The following is a 21,132-nucleotide window of genomic DNA, read 5'->3' on the forward strand; positions in this document are numbered from 1 at the left end:
CCCACAGCGCTACAATAATGTCGAAGTCCAGGGATCAAATCACCTTGTTGGTGCAAACGTATTATTTTAGTTATGTAAAACTGTGTTGTTGTTGGCATTTTTCACAGATTCAACTGGAAAAAATGGGAACAAATTATGTTTGCAGTTTTTTCTTGTGATACAATATTTGAAATTTTAAAACTGTCACGGCTAACAGAGTGAGCCGTGTGGAGAAATAAATGAGGACCCAAGAGCAGGCACTCGCTGAGATGCGAAGGAGGTTTATTGTAGAATAAAACACAAGGAGAGGATGGCAAAACGGAACTAAAGATAATCTATACTGGGTTAAACTAAACGGAAAACCTGAACACAAAGGAAGGTGGGCGAAGGCACATGAAGGTAGACAGCAGGGAGAACACGCACAGGTGGGGAACACAGCTGGAAGTAATTGACAAGACGAGATAGGGCAAGCAAAACTGAATATACTCACATGAGACAAGGACCTTCACAATAAAACAGGAAACAAGAAACAAGGACGCAGACTTAACCCTGAACTAAACCTACACTAAACACGAGGGCACAAGACACAAAACCTGAGAACAAAACTCTAACTAGAATAAACTGAAACAAAGGATTATAATATTCAAAATGAGATAACTAAAGAATCAGAACATAAACCATAATTCAGATAAATACCAAAATACAAGAAACTGAAAATGCTGGAAAAATGACCCAAAACCGTGACAAAAAAACACCCAAACAAACAAAACACTACATTTTCGGAAATATTTGTGGGTGCTTTCTTTTTTGTTTGGTTGTTGTTTTGTACTACTTGAACGCTAAAGTGGCCGTCACATGAGATGACCGTGCCAGCAGTGGCCCATGGGTCATTTAAGTTATAGATGCTTCCACTAGGCAGTATCATTCGAAGGCAAAGCATAGATTTTCATTGCTATGCAGATGATACCTAGCTTTCATATCTATGAAGCCAGGTGACACACGCCCATTAGGAATGTCTTAAAGAAATAAAGATCTTGATGGTCTCCTATTTCCTGCTTCTAAATTCAGATAAAACTGAGGTTATTGTACTACTAGCCTACTAGCCTGATACAATATATTATTAACTCTCCTAAAACCTCCCTGAAAATCATTCAGGGTCGATTCAAAATGCTGACAGGAAATAGAATGAGAGAACACAATTCTCCCATATAGGTTTCTTTACATCAGCTCCTTAAACCAAGATTTGGAAATCTCAGCCCAAGGTCTCAAGCCGCATTTTATCGTAAAGACCCCATAGTAGCATATCACACCAACAGAGCACTTTGCTTTCAGACTGCTTGTTTACTTTTGGTTCCTAGAATGAATCTGCTTTTAAGATCAGGCTTAAAACATTCCTTTTTGATAAATCAAATGACCCTGAAACCTCCCTTAGTTACGCTGCAATAGGTCTAGGCTGCAATAGGTCTAGGCTGCTTCCCATGATGCAACATGTATACACCATCTGCATTTAATCATTAGTTATTATTATTAATCTCTGGCTCGTATTCACAGTGTGGCGTTTGTTCTTTTTCCTTATCCTCAACCCAAATTATTATTGAACATTTTTAATGTCAATGTTGCCAATGTTCACAAAAACAGACTAACCATTTTCACTGTACTGCTACTATTTACAGTTTTTGCAGTTTTAATGAGAAACTTCATCACCACATTTATTACGTTACATTTTATTTAAGAAGGGCAAATAAAGCCCACGTTCACAGACACCTGTCTTTTCTGTTTGTAATAGTTAGGGTTGAGGACATTTCACTCATGATGACAAGCAACATTAGACTAGCTGTGCATGTTCTTGTACCACCGACATGGTGTCAAATTTTCAGGCCATACTTCACAGAGGGGTAACATTGATGTCACGCCAAATTATTTTCCATTTTGGGCTCTGCAGATTAACCATTAAATAAAGTTCCACAGTGCTACCAGTAATTAAATTACTCATTTGAAAGCAGATTCAATGTTTTTGCTAAAAAAAAAACTGCAGCATCAATTATTTACACTATTTCACATTGCATTTTGTGATTGTCAATAATATTTTATGTCTGCTTTTACAAGCAGAAAACAACTGCAAAGCGAGAGGTACTCTGCACTGAAAGCTCTTTGTGTGCTTCTTTTTTCATGATGAAAAATAGTACACTATCTCTATAATCTCACATTTATTCAGAGATCCTCTCGATGACGCTTTTTTGACGAGGGAGCTCTTTAATGCCTATATGAGCTACTGCATCTCGTGTACCGCTGATAGAACACGGAGCGTCACGCCTTTGCCTGAATTAGTGGAAACTCAGTAAAAGCTTGAGAGGTGAGCACAAACAGAGGAGGAGCCCCCTGGCTCGACAGAGGTTTATACAATGAAACAGAGAAAGCATTCTTTGCAAACTCATAGTAGAACGTTTCTTTGTCTCTTCTTCACAGCTTGGCCTTTTCCTTCAGCAAAACCTTTGGGTCCAGAGGGAACTATTAACAAGGGATGTATTTCATCTATCCCTACAGCAAGACGAGCTCTCACTTTATTCACAGACTCTTTGTGAGACAGAGGTTTATTACCTTCTCAAGGAAAGCACATGGGTTCGTGCTTTAAACTAATGCCTTTAGGACCAATAACATTTCGAGATAGTCGTCACTCTTTGACCCCTGAAAAGAAATACATCCATTCATATCACTCCACCAGCCCCACTCCACTGTTTCCAACTTCCTTGGCAACAAGCCACACTCAAAGCATTCAGTCAAAAGGAAGATGCTAATTGTGTGAGCTAACATTTAAGAATATGGCTACAGTAGCGGTCCTGACTACTTAAGATCTTTCCTATCTTAGGCAATGCGAGTCAGTAGCAGAAGTACAGTAGACAGATTGAAAAGTCAAGCATTAAATAAATTATTTTAGAGTTCATATCTTGAGTTTGAGAGAACAATATTAGTGCAGTAAAATTTTCTCTGATTCAGCCATGTGCACACTGAATTTGATCATGGTAGCAGCAAATCGTTTTGTGATATCAGCTCTCAGTGATATTATTGCAAAGTGGCAGCATTTAGGAACTACAACAAGTCAGTGACAAAGTGGCAGACCACGTAAAGGCACCAAAGCTCTGTAGACTCAGTAACTGCAGAGTCCAGCCTTTCACGGATTTATATGTAAAACTACAGAGCCCCATAGTTTACAATAAACACACGCACACGAAAAGATTTGATTTCTCTGGTCCCTAGTCAAGCTAAGCCTGACTGAAAGTAGTATTAGACATATCCAGGACATACACATTTCAGTCCTATCAAAGCACTACACGACTAGTAATAGGGGTCAACAAAACTATATAAAACATATAAACAAAAACGGAGGACCACAAAAGTTAAAATGAGGTCCATAAACAACAAAAAGTCATCTGTAAATTCTTTTTTTCTTTTCTTTTCCAAGTAAACCCACAAAAACAGCACTAGTCATGCTTATATTTTGGATCATTTTGACAATTTTTTTTTTATTGTGTTAATTTAAAAGACAAAAATTAATAACGCCTTATAATGAATTTAAAAATACTATACTAGCAAAAAATACTAACATTTTCTTCTGTGTAATTTTCAGTAGTAGAATAATCGATCTCCAACATAATATCATTTTTGTAAATATAAAGTTTTTGTATTTATGGAAGGAATTCACATAAATACAAACACAAATATGAAAGTTTGTGTTTAAGGTGACAAATTTCCCAAAACATATTTTCCTGACAAATGTAAGACATAAGCTGTGAATATCTTTAGTACAGGTATTAGTACCTTGACTTTTTCTGATAATTCAGTAGAGAAAATGTCAGTGCCCATAAATGATGCACTGCAGGATTTTAGCGTGTTCAGTTAACAAACAATTAAATCTGATATATTAATGCATGGTACCGTCAAATTTGTTATTATTTTTTTTCATGTCCTCTAGCCTGATATTTACACCATGTTCCCTTTTCCTCCGTTTCCCTTTTCCTTCTCTCACAGTGCAGAATTAAATCAAGTTGTGGCCACAGTACTTCAGAGTGTAATTACTGCTCCACAAGGGGAGAACTACAAGCGCAAGGAACATCAGACTACCAGCACAGATCATCTAATCTCTGGACGTTCACAAAGAAAAATCTATGGTGACATACAGAACACATGATGTGACTTGTTTGTAGTTGATTCTTCACTTCACTCTGCAGTGCTGGACTCAATCTTAGGGTTCCTCCACCTGCCAAAACCTATTTGAACTACTCATAACACCGTGAGACATAAAGAAGCAGACAGAACATATCGGTTAAAAAGGTAACTTTCACCTCAACTTACATTTCCCATTTTTTGTTGGTGAATAACTGTTCTTAGCTTAAATTTCAAAGTTACCAAAATGACATGCTGCTAAGCAAAACAATGCTTATTTTGATTTAAATGTCAATGTGGCCATTCATATCAATGAAGAATATCTAAAAATGACATTTTTATTAGTCATAAAATAACTTTTACAACATCTGAACAGACCCTAGTAGAATTATTAAGATGGATTTTTCACATTTCTGCAGTGCATAGTATTGTGTGTATTAAATAACTTTTCTAATAATAATAATTTCGCTTATTATTATTAGATAATAAGCAGAATTATAAGTCACTGAGTGGGCATCAATTCTTATCTGAGAGAGACCGAGACAGACCGAGTCTGTGGCATCCTTGTCAAATGAAGCTGAACTCCCCACTCTATCTCTGAGGGAGAGGCCATTCGGACAAAGCTCATTTTCGCCGCTTGAATCTGCGTTCTCGTACTTTCAGGCACTACCCAAAGCTTGTGATCAGAGGCTCCAGTGCGAGCTGGACGCCACCACTCGATGAAGCCAACAGAACCATATAATCAGCGAAAAGCAGAGATGAAATTCTGAGACCGCCCAAGGTGAAGCCTTCTACCACTTGGTTACGCCTAGAAATTCTGTCCAAAGAATTATGAACAGACTCGGTGACAAAGGGGCAGCCATGGCAGACTCCAACTCCCACTGGGAACAAGTCCAACTTATTGCCGGCTATGCAGATCCACCTCTTGCAATGGTTGTATAAGGATCGAATCGCTTGTAGCAACAGGCCAGACAAATACGTGACCCGGGACATTCATTGCCACAGAGGACAAAATTGGGTTTCTTTCAGTGCTTTTTAATATCAATAAGGACCAAAATCTGTAAGAAACTTCTTGAATAGAGGCTTTATTACATTCCTCACTTGCCATAGTTCACTCATGTTGACATGATTTATGATACCGGGACACCAAAATACCAACATATTTGGCAACATAAGTAGATCACAAGAATATGACAGAATACACTTTCCTGGAAAATGGGAAGTGCTTTTCCACTTTGCTTTAGCTGTTTATTCATTTGCACTGTGAAGACATTGAGGATTCCAATGAAAGCTTCATTCCTCCACATATTTATGTGTTTAATTTCTCATAAGACAGCAAGCTTCCATCTGACAATGAGCCATCTCATTCAATTGTCCTGTTACTTTTACTATGTATGATGGTAATAAATGAACATTTAATGTAATGTGTTGGGTCTGTCTAGCACAGGATAAATGAACATTTAATGTAATGCTTTTGTTAAACCCCTTGAATTAACGCTGACAATCAGCCCTTTAATCAGATTTTACCCTGGGTTAAATTCAAATGGTGCTTTAATCAGGAGAAATCAAGGAAAAACAAAACTATTAAAAAACACTGTATTTGTCTTTGAAGTTCACACAAAGATATAGCATTTAACAAGACAAAGCAGTCACATATTTTTACACAACCGTGACCACTGTTATTCCAGAAAACCCCGAACACAGAACACAATCTGCTTTCTACTGAAGAAATGGCCCCCATTAAAACTTTTAATGTTTTAGTATAGGTCGCTGATGTAGATACAGTTATGAATTCCTTTGCGTACATTGCAACAGAATACATAATAAACATAATAAATAAAATGTTACTGCGAAGCCTCTTTTTGAGAAAATTGTTTCTTTTTCAAGAAGGCAGCAAAAACTCTCATATCCAAAGTGGTCGTAAGAAGGATTTTGAGTTGAACAACCACACTATGTTGTTTTGACATGGCCTGAAGGAGTCAGTTTGCTCTCTTGCCCAATGCCCTCACTAGCACTTCTCTTTAGCAAAGGCAGCTACAGCAGAGACAGGCCAATTCATTAGGAGGAGGAGCTTGGGACAAAGACGTGTTCTTTTTTCTTTCCCTAAGGCTAACGGGTAACATTAGAAAGAATGTAACATCCTCTTCCAAGAATGAGACACGCAGTCCAGTCAGTGTGGGATTAGAAACATGCACTTGCTTAAGTTACAAACAACAGTGCTTAATTTAGCAGCTACATAAACACGCTGTCTGGCTGTCATGTCTGATGTGGGAGCTTTGCACTAGACTAAGCTTTGAGTTTTAAAATTGAAATTTTAACCAAGCAGCGTACATTTCCATCTTGCCATAATGAGAAGGGTCACGCACTTACTCAGTGCCAGCATTTACAGATGAAATGCAGTATTAAAAATATACAAATGCTATATTTTGGGTTTGAAAATTCTTGTCATGGATTTTGAGACTTGTTGAGACATGTCCTACTCTTGGTAAACGTTATCTCGAAGGATCGAAATTGAGAACAGAGCTTTAGGTATACTCTGAAAAATGTAACAAACAAAAGACTCTCTCTTAGGTCGTTTACAGCTCAGTCTGAGCCAAACCCAAAAATCAAATAGTACAAAGATCTCGCATTATTCAGCTTATGTGCCTGAAGTTTGAGGAAAAGGTCAGTGTAAACCACAAAGGGCTGCACGCGGACTTGAATCTGATGGTTTTTTTTATTTAGGGCTACGCAGTGCCATCAAATGACTTTGGAAAATCTTTGATGGCACTGTTGAATAAATTCAATTTTTATGCATGAAGATTTATGAATTTTTAAATTAGTTTACATGTTATTTTAAAAATCTAATATAAAACAGATCATATAAAATAATCTTTTGCAAATAAAATCATACTACCAGTAAACATCCTACTAGAAATAAGAATAATGAAAACATAAATACAAGCTCAGAGTTTAGCACTGAACATTATATTATATAAGCAAAAAAGGTAATAACTGCCACAGGAAAACATGAAAAATGTGACTCACCTGACAGTTTATTAGGAACAACTAGTATAGCATTGGACTGCCTTTTCTGTACAGAATTAATTCTTCGTGGTAGAATAAACAAGGTTCCATCACTCCCTAAAGGTGCTCTGTTGGACTGATATCTGTGGATGGCATTTAAGTAAAGTGAACTTATGGTTATGTTCAAGAAACAAGTTTGAGATAGTTGGAGATTTGTGGCATGGTGTGTACGTGCAAAGGGATGGCCGGCAACAATACTCCTGTAGGATGGGAATGATGTGCATTCAGAGATGCTGCAGAGATGCTATTCTGCGTGCCTTGATTATGGTTATTGTTGCTTTCCAATTGGATTGAAGCAGTCTGCAATTATAGCATCAATAAGGGATTTTCACCATTGTCTAAACCCTAGACATCGTTGTGTGGGAAAATCCCAGTAAACTAACCCGTGGGTTCAACAACCATTCCACATGCACTGAGTTTGTCCCACATGATTGGTTTAGATATTTGCATTAACAAACAGTTAAGCCAGGGAAACCAAACAAAGTCAGGTAGTACTGGTCACAGTACCAGGTAGCAAGGAATTGCCAAAAAACTGTAGTTCCTCTAATAGCCTAAACTTAAGAAAAAATTGTGCAGGGGTTACATATTCATACAACTCGCCCATTTAACTTGGCATGTGGCAACTTTGAGTGGCGATTACCATCTGACTCAGAAAGTAATCTCCAGCAGTTTCAGGTTAAGACCACTTCCTATTTGTACCAGTGTTCCACAGGAATCTATTCTTGGACCTCTTTTATTCACTTTCTATATAACCAATATTATCTTTACCCAACCCAATATCACAGTGTAACATGCCAGTCAACCCTAGCTTGTGCCACTATTGTTTATATACATGCTTCCACATCCACCTTGAAGGCTTGTGTATTACGATTTATCACAGGAGATTTTTTTCTTACTCATCATTTCTTACATAAAGAAGCGGTATGATGCTCCCTGGGAAACTGAAGAGAGCAGCATTTTATGATATTTGTTTACACGGCTCTGCTGAAAAGATTTCCTGCTTCCCTCAGCTTCTTTATGGAATTTAAGCACGCTACTTAGGATGTCACATTACGACCATAGATACTTTGATGCTCATAAATGGACTGAACTACAAAAAATTATGAAGCTGCATTTTCTGATTTCACTGGAACATTTCCACAGATAATATTTTGTGTGATCATGTATAATGTGTCCTTTTATTATGCAGCTGTCTCAGTTTTTGTATAGCCTTTGTGTACACTGGTCTCACCTGAAATATAGAGCTCAATCTCAAAGAGACTACCTGTTAATAATAACCTTCTTAATATGGTCAGTTCAAAATAACTGATCTCTTTTTATGTTCATAGTTTTTATGTTCATTTTTGAATAAAATGACAGAAAACACAAGTCTTATGCATAATGAGCTAGATAAATAAATAAATAAAATTATTATTAATCATTAATCCTTCAAACGATACCATGCAGAATCCTACCACTAACCCAGAAAATAATGGCTTTTGAGCAACTTTGATAGGAGAGAAGCCCGGTGGGACGTCATGTGCGACAGAGCTGTAGAAACAGGTGTAATGCCTTTAAACAAGTTAACTGACACCCTCGGTCCTCTTGCTTCTCATCTTTCTCACACTGTAAGGAATCTCAGAGTGTTTTTAGATAGCTCCTTTAAATTAGAGAAGCAAGTGTCCACAGTTGTGAAAACAAGTTTTTATCAGTTATGTGAAATTGCCAAAGCTAAGCCTTATCTTCCTCCAAGAGACCTAGAAACACTTATTCATGCCTTCATCACCTCTAGACTGGACTACTGCAATTCTCTCTATTTGGGTCTCCAACACTCATCTCTCCATCGCTTGCAGTTAGTCCAAAATGCCGCTGCACGTCTTTTAACAGGTGTTAGATTGTATGAACACATCTCTCCAGTTTTAGCAAATTTACATTGGCTCCCTGTAAAATATTGTATTGATTTTAAGATTCTTTTACTTACTTTTAAAGTTTTAAATAATATGGTGCCTAGTTATTTAAACGAACTCAACATTTATGACCCCGAAAGAGCACTGAGATCATCTAGCCAGATGCTCTTAGCACAACCAAGGTCTCGATTGAAGCATAGAGGAGATCGGGCCTTCGCAGTAACAGCACCCAGACTCTGGAATAATCTGTCAGAGGAGATTCGTACTTCAGTCTATTCAGTCTTTTAAATTGCGTCTTAAAACTCACTTTTTTACTGGCTGTTAATTCGAGTTCAGTATGAGTACCATCAGGCCTGTTTTATGCTTCTATTGTTAATTCACTGTCTTCTTATTTATCTTTATTTGTTTCTCTATTGTTTTCTCTTGTTTTTAACAGATTGTGAAGCACTTTGTTCAACTCTGTTGTTTTTAAATGTGCTATACAAATAAATTTTGAATTGAATTGAATTTGAAATTCCGCCTGCACACATAATAAGGGAATTTTATTCAAGCACAGCTGAAGCAAACAAGACAAAGTTCTGAAACTTAGAAGGTGGACTGGCAGGCAAACTTTAAATAGCTGCTGATGGAGCTTTTTCATGTCCGTATGTTGTTCCATGCAAAGTAAAACAGACGTTTTGTAACAGCTCTGATATGATCTTAGAAGCCACCGTGTACACACAGCACAACCCCAAGAGGAACAGTTCCAGCTCATAGGCACAAATTAAGGAAGCTTTCCTATCAGTGGTGCACCATGGAATCAAAAAGCAGTTATTATTACACACTAAGATGTTAAACTGCAAAAAAAATCACCTTTAAAATGTTTCTCTAACAAGTTTTCAAACTGAGTGAGATTTGGTTTTTAGATGACCTAAATATAATTTTATAAGCAGTGCTGTCAGTCTTAAGTAGTCTGAATTTTAGCTGGTTCTTAAAGCTTGAGAGCAGCGTAAATATCCCAAACATGATATAGATCAAGTGTTTCTTATCTTACGTTTTACCAACAAGTCGAAATGATCTAAACTATTAAAGAAACATTTCACTAAACAATCCATCCTGATATGCCATTGCAGGAAGTCTGGTTACTCAAGTAAGACGTTAGAGTTTTGTGTTGCTACAGGTACTTCCCAAGGATAACATAATAAATGGGCTTTATTTAATTCATCCCACAATTTAGCAAACACTTGGTTGAAGCAGTAGCTCAAAAAATGACAACATTTCTGTAGGGTTACGAGTAGAAACAACATTATCAATTCCAATAGGGGTCCACAACATGCATCAAAAAAATGAAATGGAAAAGGTTAAGGATGTGGGACTACATTATTCTATTTGTTAAAAAAACGTGTAAACATTATCTCAACTCAAGTTATTTTTTATTAATATTATAGTTGGTCTTTTTTCCTATAGGGTCTTTTCTCCAGCCATTAGGTCTGACAAAAAAGAGGCATTTGCATAAATTAAAGTTTTGGTTTTGTTTTAACAACAACATGTCTTCGCTTCATGTTTCGGTGTTTTATGACCCAAATTTCTCTGCAGCTCAAAGCTGTCTCCTTGGTTATGAAACTGTCAAGCATCAAACCCCATATCGTCATCAATTACCAGCCATCTGCACCAAAATTTTGGCCATAACTCAGTCAAATCCAAAAACAAAGTCATATGCAGTTCTGTGAAACCCAATTCTTAACACTGCTGAGTGAGTGCCTTTGTCTCAATCCCTGAACTATTTTACACTCCATTCTCACAGGGGTCAGAGAAAGCTTGACTAATTAAGGGCCCCCCCATCCCCTTTTGGACTTCAACTGAGCTTTATGTTTTCACTTTCATGCTCCAGCAGCTCTGCCTGGTACTTCTAAGCTAATTTTGCACTGAATACATGTCTTAAGGGGGGTCTCTCTGATAATCCAGACAGACAAGGTTCAAACTGTCAGGAAGTGTTTGCCCACATGGCATTTCTGTCTGGGTTGTGTGAAAGTTATGAAGTATAAGAAAAAGATCCTCCAAAAGAATTCCATAAATAATCTGCTTTATTACAGTACCAAGTAACATTATGGCAGGCTTAAACACAATGATATATCAAAGGTGCAACACATCAGCAAAAAGACTGTGAGCAGCAGGAATGAACCCAGTGAAACAGAGCGATGGTAAAGTCATTTTACTTTAACTCAAATACACATCAAATCTATAGAGCCAATCCATCAGCTACACACCAACTATAGTCAAAATTTTCTTTAACAGCTCCTTACTCACTTAAAATGCAGAATGTAAATACTCATACTTTCTCTTCATCTCAAACCTGGAAAAATAACTATATTTGAAGACCTCTTATTTCAGGAAACTAATATTTATAACTAGCGCAGACTGAAAAATGTGTACACTCACACTTTCAGGGTCTATCCGGTCATTCCAGGACTCAGATGAATGAAAATATGTCAGTGTAGTGGAGCAAATAGGATTAAATGCGTTTAATGCCAAATGTCTGGAAACAGGAATTCTGTCAAGAGATAATCCCCTGTATGGAATTAACACAGTCCCCTCTTAAAAAACTGTATTTGTTCATAGTCCATAATAGAGTTGAAATTGTGATTTAAAGAAGAACAAAATCCTTAAGCAGTTTTTGGAAACAAGGATCAACTGGAGAATACCCATTACTGATCATCAGTGACTCAAGCAGGTTTTCCAGAGTCTTGGAAGCCTTACCTTCAGGTCCTTTATGGATGACTGGCTCACAGCAGAAGGGCCAGGTGGAGGCGTCAGGTCGTGGACAGACCTGTGTTGGGCGCCGTGGTGAAAAGGGTGACCGGACTTCTTCTTCCTCGCTTCCCCACACTCTCGAACCTGGTAGGGGGAAAACACTGGCATCTCTTGGAGTTGGACCTGTGACATCACGGCCGGTAGAGGGGGGGAATCCTGGCAGCGCTTGTAGAGGCCATGCTGGTCCAGAGGAGCACTGAAAACACCGGCCCACCCAAGGGCAAAAAACAGAGGGAGGAGTTAAATAAGCCAGGCTAAACAAAACGCTGGTGTGTATGTACTTGGCCAATGGCATTTTTTCCTGAGCCATCCTGAGTCACTGAGCTATATGAGGTATTGTAGTAGAGCACAATGTAATGATTGAGCAAGAGGGAAGCCAGAGATTCTTTTACTGAGAATATGTTATTGTTCTACGAATGAGGGTGAATGATGCATTTATGCTTCATGGACTGTTATACACTATAAGAGGGTGGGTAATTATCTATACAACCCTGAACACGGATGTAATCTAACTGATTAAGTATCCTAAAATAATACAGAAAGCATTACTGTAACGTCCATTTTCTTTTGTAACTCTGCTTTTGGTTTGTAAAAATATCAGGATTTGAGAAATAGCACCTAATGAACATCATGGTGTAACTTTGGTGTAGTGCTACACTGGGCTTTGCAGCTATTCAAATAAACAGTGCTATCTTTAGCACTATAAAAAAAGTGCCAATGCTAAAAACATTTAGACCAAACTATTAAATTACCAGGCAATAAATGTTCCACAAAGCTAAGGGATTTGTGCTATAATTCCTGGTTATGGGTTCACTGCATTATCTAACCTCTACCATGTTACTCATAGTAACTGACCAATGGACCAAAGGTCATTCAATGGAAAATCAGTAATTGGTTCCAACTTGACCCCTGAAAATGGAAAACGTTTTTTCATACAGTAACCCTAACATTTTTAATGAATTATATAAATCAATATGTAAGTCAAAACAAAGTTTGTCAGGGGTCTGTGGCCCAGCATTTATGTGTTTGGACTCTATTATATAAAGGGTTTCCTTTATGCATACATTTCGATGCCAGGAAAAGTACATTTCTAAGCTGAGCTGCTAAGCTGATCAACTGTAGTTTTTCATTCTGATCTTTACCTCAATGTCAATAACAATGGCCAGATAAGATTGGTAATATCACTGGGTCTGCTTGGGTTTCTATCTAAACTCTGCCAAGTCTGACAATGATTTCAAGGAAATCTAATGCTGACTATGAACTGTCAGACTCCAAATAACCAATCAGCTTTGAGGTGTGAGGCAGTGCCTTAGGCCTTTGGAAAACCTTTAATAAGCATCGCAGATTTACTCATGTGCAAAATCTCAGTCTGTCCACTGAGAGTTCATCCATTCGAATCCATGTACATATTTCAGCAGACAGCAGCTGCACATCCCAAACTGAACTGGGTCTGGCATTGCACACGCTGTCAGGATGAGGCATTCCCTCAGAAAATGATCCTTTTGATAAAACCACTTCAAATCCTCTCAGCCTGCGCAGCTGTGTGATAATCGCACTAATTAGCCTGGCATGTCAAATCTAGCCTCTGGTCGACAGCTATTGCTTTTACATCACCAGTGAAAGAGCTTCAGAAGAAACTCTTGTTTTTTCTTTTTTATGCAACCTATTTCACAGAAATTTATATCTTGTTTCATTAAAAGTGATTCTTTGGGGTCTTGCTTATGAAAAATAAGTTCCAGTTCATTAAGTCGTTTTATAATGTTCAGTGTTTGTGTGTCGGATATTGATTTTCCACAGAAAAATACCTTCCATTTGGCCTTTTAGAAGACAGCAGTTTTCATGCACTTGCTATGGTTTAAATCATACTTGTGTTATAACCATATTTTAAAAAGCTGAGTCATGCTTAATTTAGTCTGCAGTTCATTTGTTAAGGTTCAGTGAGACTGGCTGTATTCTCATTGTTGCCTTGCTGAAAATATCAATAAAAAAATCAATTAAAAATCGAAATAATTTGGATTATTTTTCTAATTTCACAAGAAGCTGAGTTACTGCGAAACAATCCAACTTTGTCCTTAAAACACTGTTCACTACAGACAAAAAAATGATTTACCCTGTCAGGGTTTAGGACATATGTACTTATGAGTCAAAAAAAGCAAACACGCAAAGTGAAATATTTTTATACGCACAGATTTTATATCCATATTATGCTCATGAGCTATTGTTTTAAAGTGTAAAATAGTGAGGTATACATTTAATTTCTTTATATTTTGTTTGGAAAATGGGAAAGTCTTCTTGAAGGATATACAAAGCTCTTCTTTGGATGTTGGCTGCCTTTTGTTCTGGTCTCTATCAAGATGAGCCTACACTACATAATGTTGGGGTGCAGGCTCTGGGGAGGCAGTTTGATGACTTCATTGCATGTTTTTTATTCACCTATGCTTTGACTTTTTTGGCAGCATGTTTGTGATCATTGTTATCTCTGAAGAACAAAGCCAGTCCCAATCAGACTGTTTCCAGATGATGTTATATGGTGGATCAAAATGTGAGTTTCTGAGCTCATAATTCCATCAATTTTGAAAAATCTCCATCTGTGAAACAGAGCCTCCACCATGTTTCACAGATGGCTTTAGACACCCACTGTTGTACGTCTTTCCTGGCCTCCTCCGTTGGATTCACCGCTCTATAAGACCTCTTGCCAATGACTTTAAATATGTAAATATGGCTACCTTTGTGAGCAGCCCTTCTCAAGAGACCATTTCTGATGAAACTCCTGCTTCAGAAAATGGATGGATCAACTGAACGGCCTGATATATTTGTGTCAGGAATTTGCTGGATTTTTTTTCCATTTTCTGAAGGACCTGATTCTCAGATACTCTTCATCTGCTGTAGATATTTCAAGGCCTCGCCTAGTTTCCTCAAATGTTTTAAGGACACACGTTGTAAGATGCCAAGTTTTCAGCTTCTTTGGGAATCATCTTGCTGGTGCAAGTACAATTTTATATCTGTCTGTTAAACTGTGTTATCTTTGGCTTTTTCCATAGATACAACAAAAGAAATGAGAAAAAAATCACATGCTTTTGCAATAGACAGTAACAGTAAGTAAGTAAAAGTGGCTAAAAAAATGTCAGGTCTCAGTTCTCAGGAAAAAAGTTGTCAGGTATCAGACAAAAAAATGTCAGGTCTCAGGAAAAAAAATGTCAGGTCTCAGGAAAAAAATGTCAGGTCTCAGGAAAAAAATGTCAGGTCTCAGTTCTCGGGGAAAAAGTCAGGTATCAGACAAAAAAATGTCAGGTCTCAGACAAAAAAAAATGTCAGGTCTCAGACAAAAAAATGTCAGGTCTCAGACAAAAAAAAAAGTCAGGTCTCAGACAAAAAAAAAAGTCAGGTCTCAGACAAAAAAAAAAGTCAGGTCTCAGACAAAAAAAATGTCAGGTCTCAGTTCTCAGGAAAAAAGTCGTCAGGTATCAGACAAAAAAAAATGTCAGGTCTCAGTTCTCAGGAAAAAAGTCGTCAGGTATCAGACAAAAAAAATGTCAGGTCTCAGTTCTCAGACAAAAAAATGTCAGGTCTCAGTTCTCGGGAAAAAAGTCAGGTATCAGACAAAAAAAATGTCAGGTCTCAGTTCTCAGGAAAAAAGTCGTCAGGTATCAGACAAAAAAAAACATCAGGTCTCAGTTCTCAGGAAAAAAGTTGTCAGGTCTCAGAACACGAGCTATCAGACAGAGAGAAAATCTTCCTGCAGGTGGCGCTGTTGTCATGTGCCAGACGAATTGATTTCCAAATACGTCATCAACGTGTGTGACAGTGGAAGAACATAAGGTCATTGACCTCACCGGAATTCTACCACAGTTCATGCTCCGAACGACACAACGGCTGTGTCCCAATTAAGAGACCGCATGCTTGGAGTACGCATTTTGAGACCTATTACATCACCGCCACGCGACTATGGCTGTCACAATTCGAAGTGGGGTTAGGGGTCCCGTATGTCCCACAATTCATATGGATGTGGATAATTTTGCCGAGAAATACGGCAGACGGCAAAAGCGGGGCGACCGAAGACTAAACTTTCAAAAGTAAGTACTGAATATTATGTCACTTATTTATGTGCAAATGTTTAATAACGAAGAACACTGAAACATTACTGTTGGCCACATGTCGGCAAAGTTACAAATATTAGCGATGTTTGTACTAACTTGATTTTAAAGCCTTTACTGTAAAATATATGCAGTTCAATAGTTGTCCTTAATCTGACAGAGAATGTGATGATTTTATGGATAATTAAGTTCAGTCATATATCCACAAACACAAGCTGAAAGTCAGTGATGCTGCTCGGTTTGCAGTCCTGAATATCACGGCACAAGCAGGATTCACTGCACTGTTAATGTTAGCTATGTTATATTGCTGCCTCTGTCCGGTGGTGTCGAGCCAAACGGACTTTAACGTGTGTTTGAACGAGCTGACGGTTCACTCGTTAAGCTGAAAGAAAGATGCTTTAATCACAGGAGTCACACATGTGTCCACTGTACCATCTGGGAACTCTTCTTGTTTAAATCCTCCTTCTCTGGTGCCGTTTTGTAGCAGTGTGTACACCTGAGACTGTCACCTGTCTGTCCTGCACACTCTCTCTTTTTCTTTCTCTCTGATTGTGTAATAAAGGTATGAACATGTATTAATAAGTTACACTTGTGTTTGAATCCTGCAGCTTATCACACATTTGATTTCCATGTGTGACAACTGCAAGTGTCCAGAGTGAGGACAGACTGAGGGACCCACTGCTGCACATCATCTGTGAGGCTTTGCAGCCCTGATCATCCACCAGGACAAACTCAGCAGTGTGTGAGGAAGAGGAGGAGTGTAGCAAAAAAATACACTTCTTTGATATTCAATTCAATTTTATTTATATAGCACCAAATCACAACAACAGTCACCTCAAGGCGCTTTATATTGTAAGGTAGAACCTACAATAATACATACAGAGGTGTATGTATGAAAGAGGTGAACAGTAGTTACTAAATAAGTTGTACTTTTGTCATTTATTTTTAATGCTTGATTAAAAAAAGTATTTTTGGAAGAGTCATAGAAACCAGCCAAAGTCGGATACTCCTTTCATCTTCGTCAGATGACATATTCCAGCAAATCTATAAACAACAACAAAAAACAACATATCGGGATCACAAAATATCTTGACAGTAGCAACAGAAAAAGAGAAATAAAGAAAACAGCGACAGAAAGGATGCAGGCTCCTCGTAAGCTTTCAGCTTGTCCATTCGCTGAAACGTATATAAAACAATTACTAACCAGTTTAAATTTAGATCGCGTTTCAACACCACTGTCGCTAGCTAGAAGGAATTAGTCAGACAAAAATAGTGCTGACTTATTTTATCGTACAAAATTAGCTTTCCTTCTCTGATATGCGTTATGTAACTTTCACAACCTAACCGCAACTTAATATAACACAACTGTCCAACAAGTATGGACAAAAGGGAGAGCAAATTAAACTTACGTTGTGTCGTTAGGAGCATGAACTGTGGTAGAATTCCGGTGAGGTCAATAGACCCTGTGCACAAGAAAATGCTAACTTCTTGGTTTGAGACCGGATGTAGGGTTGCTTTACTTTGCAGTCAATCGCTACTGCGAAGATATACTCCAAAATCAGGTCTAAAACTCAAAAACGGAAAGATTGCGTTAAGTTACAAAGAGCAGAAGGTGGGAACACTCACCACTGTTGTGTCATAAAAAATCTAATGATCAATTTTGACGTTTAAAGAGTTTAGATCGATCAGTTGTTTACATCACTCAACACAAGCAGAACTGCATTACTGCAGCAGAAGACACATCGTCCACATTCAGAAGCACATCTCTGTATAGTGACTGGTCTTATGATTTAAACAGGCAAATGTTCAGCATTCACACTGCAGGTGAAGAATAGTCAAACCAGATGTTTCCCCCATTATGTCGAGATCAGCTAGTCAAGCACACACCCACACAGCATGTTAACAAACCGTGAAAAAAAAGCCACACAAAAAATGAATGATTGCTGGTAAGGGTTTCTATACTTTAGTATTTACGAAGGGTATGTTGTGACTTACCTTCAAAATTACAGTGGTCCCTCGCTATAACGCGGTTCACCTTTCACCTCGCTGTTTCGCAGATTTTTTAGTGCAAGTTTGCATGCTTTTTTTTTTTACGTCACATTGTCCTGCGTCCTGATCGCTGCAGACGATCTCCTCCGTGACGTCTCTCCTGTACAGTACAGAATCGCTGCAGTGTGACTCTGAAGTGCAGTACTGTATGTCCACGATGTCCACGAAACGTTTTTCAGCGTCAAAAAATAAAATTGGCTACTTGATTTCACCTATCGCTGGTTATTTTTAGAACATAACACCCGCGATAAATGAGGGACTGCTGTTTACAGATACTGAGAAATATAAAATTTGAATCCCTTTTTTCTTTTGCTCTGAGGCGCGGGGGGAAAATATTGTCAAGTCAATGAACATCATTTACACATATATTAGGTAAATGCCCAAGACATCTATAGAAATGTAAATCGCCGCTTGATTCATTCATTTGCTTAACTTGTTTTGGACCGTAAACAGGGCGCGAATAGGACACAGGAAACAAAGCTCCCCACAGGAGTTTCCGCACGGGAGGGGACGGGCAAGATGGCGGACTGAGCAGTCGCATCCATCTGAACTCCTCACTAAAGTCCCGATGTTTTAATCTTGAAGTTATAAAATCCACTCCTTTGAGCTATATTGACGACGTTTCAGCCCGAACATGAAGAAAACCAACAACACGAAACCTCCGGCAGTGAAAAACCTCCCTTTTACAACCCAGAGAAACAGCGAGCATGACTACCCAGCTCCGATGGAAACTGCTAATTCCAGCAGCAACAAGAGGGACAGACTGTTAACAACCCCTGATAATACTCCTGAGAAACCACATATGGAGAAAAAAGCAAAAGGTACGGCTAGTGATAATGACTCCAACACATCCACTGACACTATACTGAAAGCTATTGAGAGTCTTGGAAAACGTGTTGATGACCGCATGGACGAAGTTAGCAAACAAATTCAACAACATAGCGCCATGCTGGCTTCCATCGCTAAATCGGTGCAATTTAATTCAGAGGAGCTGCAAGAATGCAAAAAGAAAATAAAACACCTGGAAAAAGAGATGGAATCAATCAAAAAAGATAATGACGATATTAAGGATCGTGTATTGAGCCAGGAAAGATACAAAAGAAGATGGTGTCTTCGTATCAAAGGGAAAAAGGAGAAAACAAATGAAAATATCAGAGAAGAAGTGGTGGAACTTCTAGGAAGGATTGCTCCGGACCTAAAGATAAAGATGAAGATGGAAGAAGCAGTTGATGTTGTCCACAGAGTGGGAAGAGCGGTGGAGAATAAGCATCGACAAATCATTATTCTGTTTGTGAGACGTGCCGTGAGAGATGACATCTGGAGGCGAACAAAGGCTTCTCCCGTGTGCAAAGAAGAAGGCATCCGCTTTGCTGAAGACCTGACCCCAGAGGACTGGAGATCCAGACAAGCGTTGTGGCCAAAAATCGACCAGGCACGGAAGGAAGGCAAGGCTGCAGGCTTCAGGGGTCCTTTTGGTTTCATAGAAGGCAAACGTATCAGGGTAGAGACTCCAGGTACGGGCTGACATCTGACTACGAAAGGAATATACAGTGGAACATTTCGGATGATGGGACTTTTACCTCAAGATTTTCCTACTCCATCTCCTAAACTTCCTCTTTAAAGCTGTTCATGTGTTCCGTGTTCCAATTAAAAACTAATATTTCTTTTTTTCCTTTAACACAAGGGGACTTAAAGACTCAATTAAGCGCAAAGCTGTTTTTCTGTTCTGCAAGGGGCAACAGGCAAATTGTTTTTTTCTCCAGGAAACTCATTCTGAGGAATCTGATGTGAAATTTTGGTCACAACAATGGGGAGATAAAATTTTTTTTAGTCATGGTAAATGGTAAATGGCCTGTATTTATATAGCGCTTTACTAGTCCCTAAGGACCCCAAAGCGCTTTACATATCCAGTCATCCACCCATTCACACACACATTCACACACTGGTGATGGCAAGCTACATTGTAGCCACAGCCACCCTGGGGCGCACTGACAGAGGCGAGGCTGCCGGACACTGGCGCCACCGGGCCCTCTGACCACCACCAGTAGTCATGGTACAAACAGGTCGGCTGGGGTTGCTATTTGTTTCAACAGATGTCCTGGTAGGTTTTTGTGCAACATGGCAGACAAAAATGGACATTGGGTTGCCTGTGTGTTAAATATTGATAATACTCTGATTATTTTGGTTAATGTTTATGGATACAACAATGATCAAGAGAATAAGAACCTGCTGCATCAAATTTCTACAGTTATAAAGGAACTTTATACCAAATTCCCTACTGATTATATAGTAGTTGGAGGTGATTTCAATGTGACTCCTGATGAATGGTTGGATAGATGGCCTTCAAAGTTTTCAAGAGAGCATAAAAACCCAATATTTGAAAAATTCGCTAATGATACTAAATTAATAGATGTATGGAGAGTGTTAAACGAAGATGTAAAACAATTCACCTGGCACAAACCTAATGGTCAAAGCAGGTCACGTATTGATTATTGGTTGGTATCCAACTCAATTTTACAATATGTTAAGGAAACAGTCATCTCTAACAGTCCCTTAAGTGACCATTGCGCCATTATTCTGAGACTACAAAGCAAAGACCAAAACGACACATTTAAGGATTATTGGAAATTTAATTGTCAGATGCTGAGAAATGAGGAGTATTGTAATTCTATTAAAAAATTAATTTTAGATATTCAGAATGATGAAGCCATCAATACACCGATACTCAAATGGGAATATCTTAAATTTAGAATCAGAAAAACCTCAATTGCATTCGGTAAAAAGTTAAACAGACAAAGAAAAGAAGAGGAATCAAATGTAGTAAAAGAACTTATGAATCTGTATGGCAAATTGAATTGGACTGAGGAAGAAAAAGGAAAAATTAATAATTTACAATCTAAATTGGACGAAATGTACCTTTATAGAGCCAAGGCTGCTTATTTGCGATCCAAAGCCAAGTGGATAGAAGAGGGTGAAAAGAACACTGCCTATTTTTGCAATCTAGAAAAACGTAGACAAGAATATAACTCAATATGTAACCTAATAATCGACGGAGAGGAATGTACAGACCCTAAACGCATTTCAAATGAAGTATTTACTTTTTACAG

At 38.3% G+C, this 21,132-nt stretch overlaps 1 protein-coding gene across 1 annotated transcript in view; it reads right to left on the reverse strand.

Moving 5' to 3' along the window:
• Positions 1-21,132, reverse strand: part of mitfa (melanocyte inducing transcription factor a) — a 35,091-nt gene that overhangs the window by 7,091 nt on the left and 6,868 nt on the right. Inside the window, 1 exon segment of the mRNA XM_085353782.1 lies at positions 11,829-12,078. Within this exon segment, the coding sequence (XP_085209908.1) occupies positions 11,829-12,078 (250 nt within the window).

The sequence above is a fragment of the Diplotaxodon limnothrissa genome, linkage group LG5 (genome assembly GCF_057381915.1).
Source record: "Diplotaxodon limnothrissa isolate DT_005_m linkage group LG5, D_limnothrissa_male_GT1.1, whole genome shotgun sequence".
Taxonomy (NCBI): domain Eukaryota; kingdom Metazoa; phylum Chordata; class Actinopteri; order Cichliformes; family Cichlidae; genus Diplotaxodon; species Diplotaxodon limnothrissa.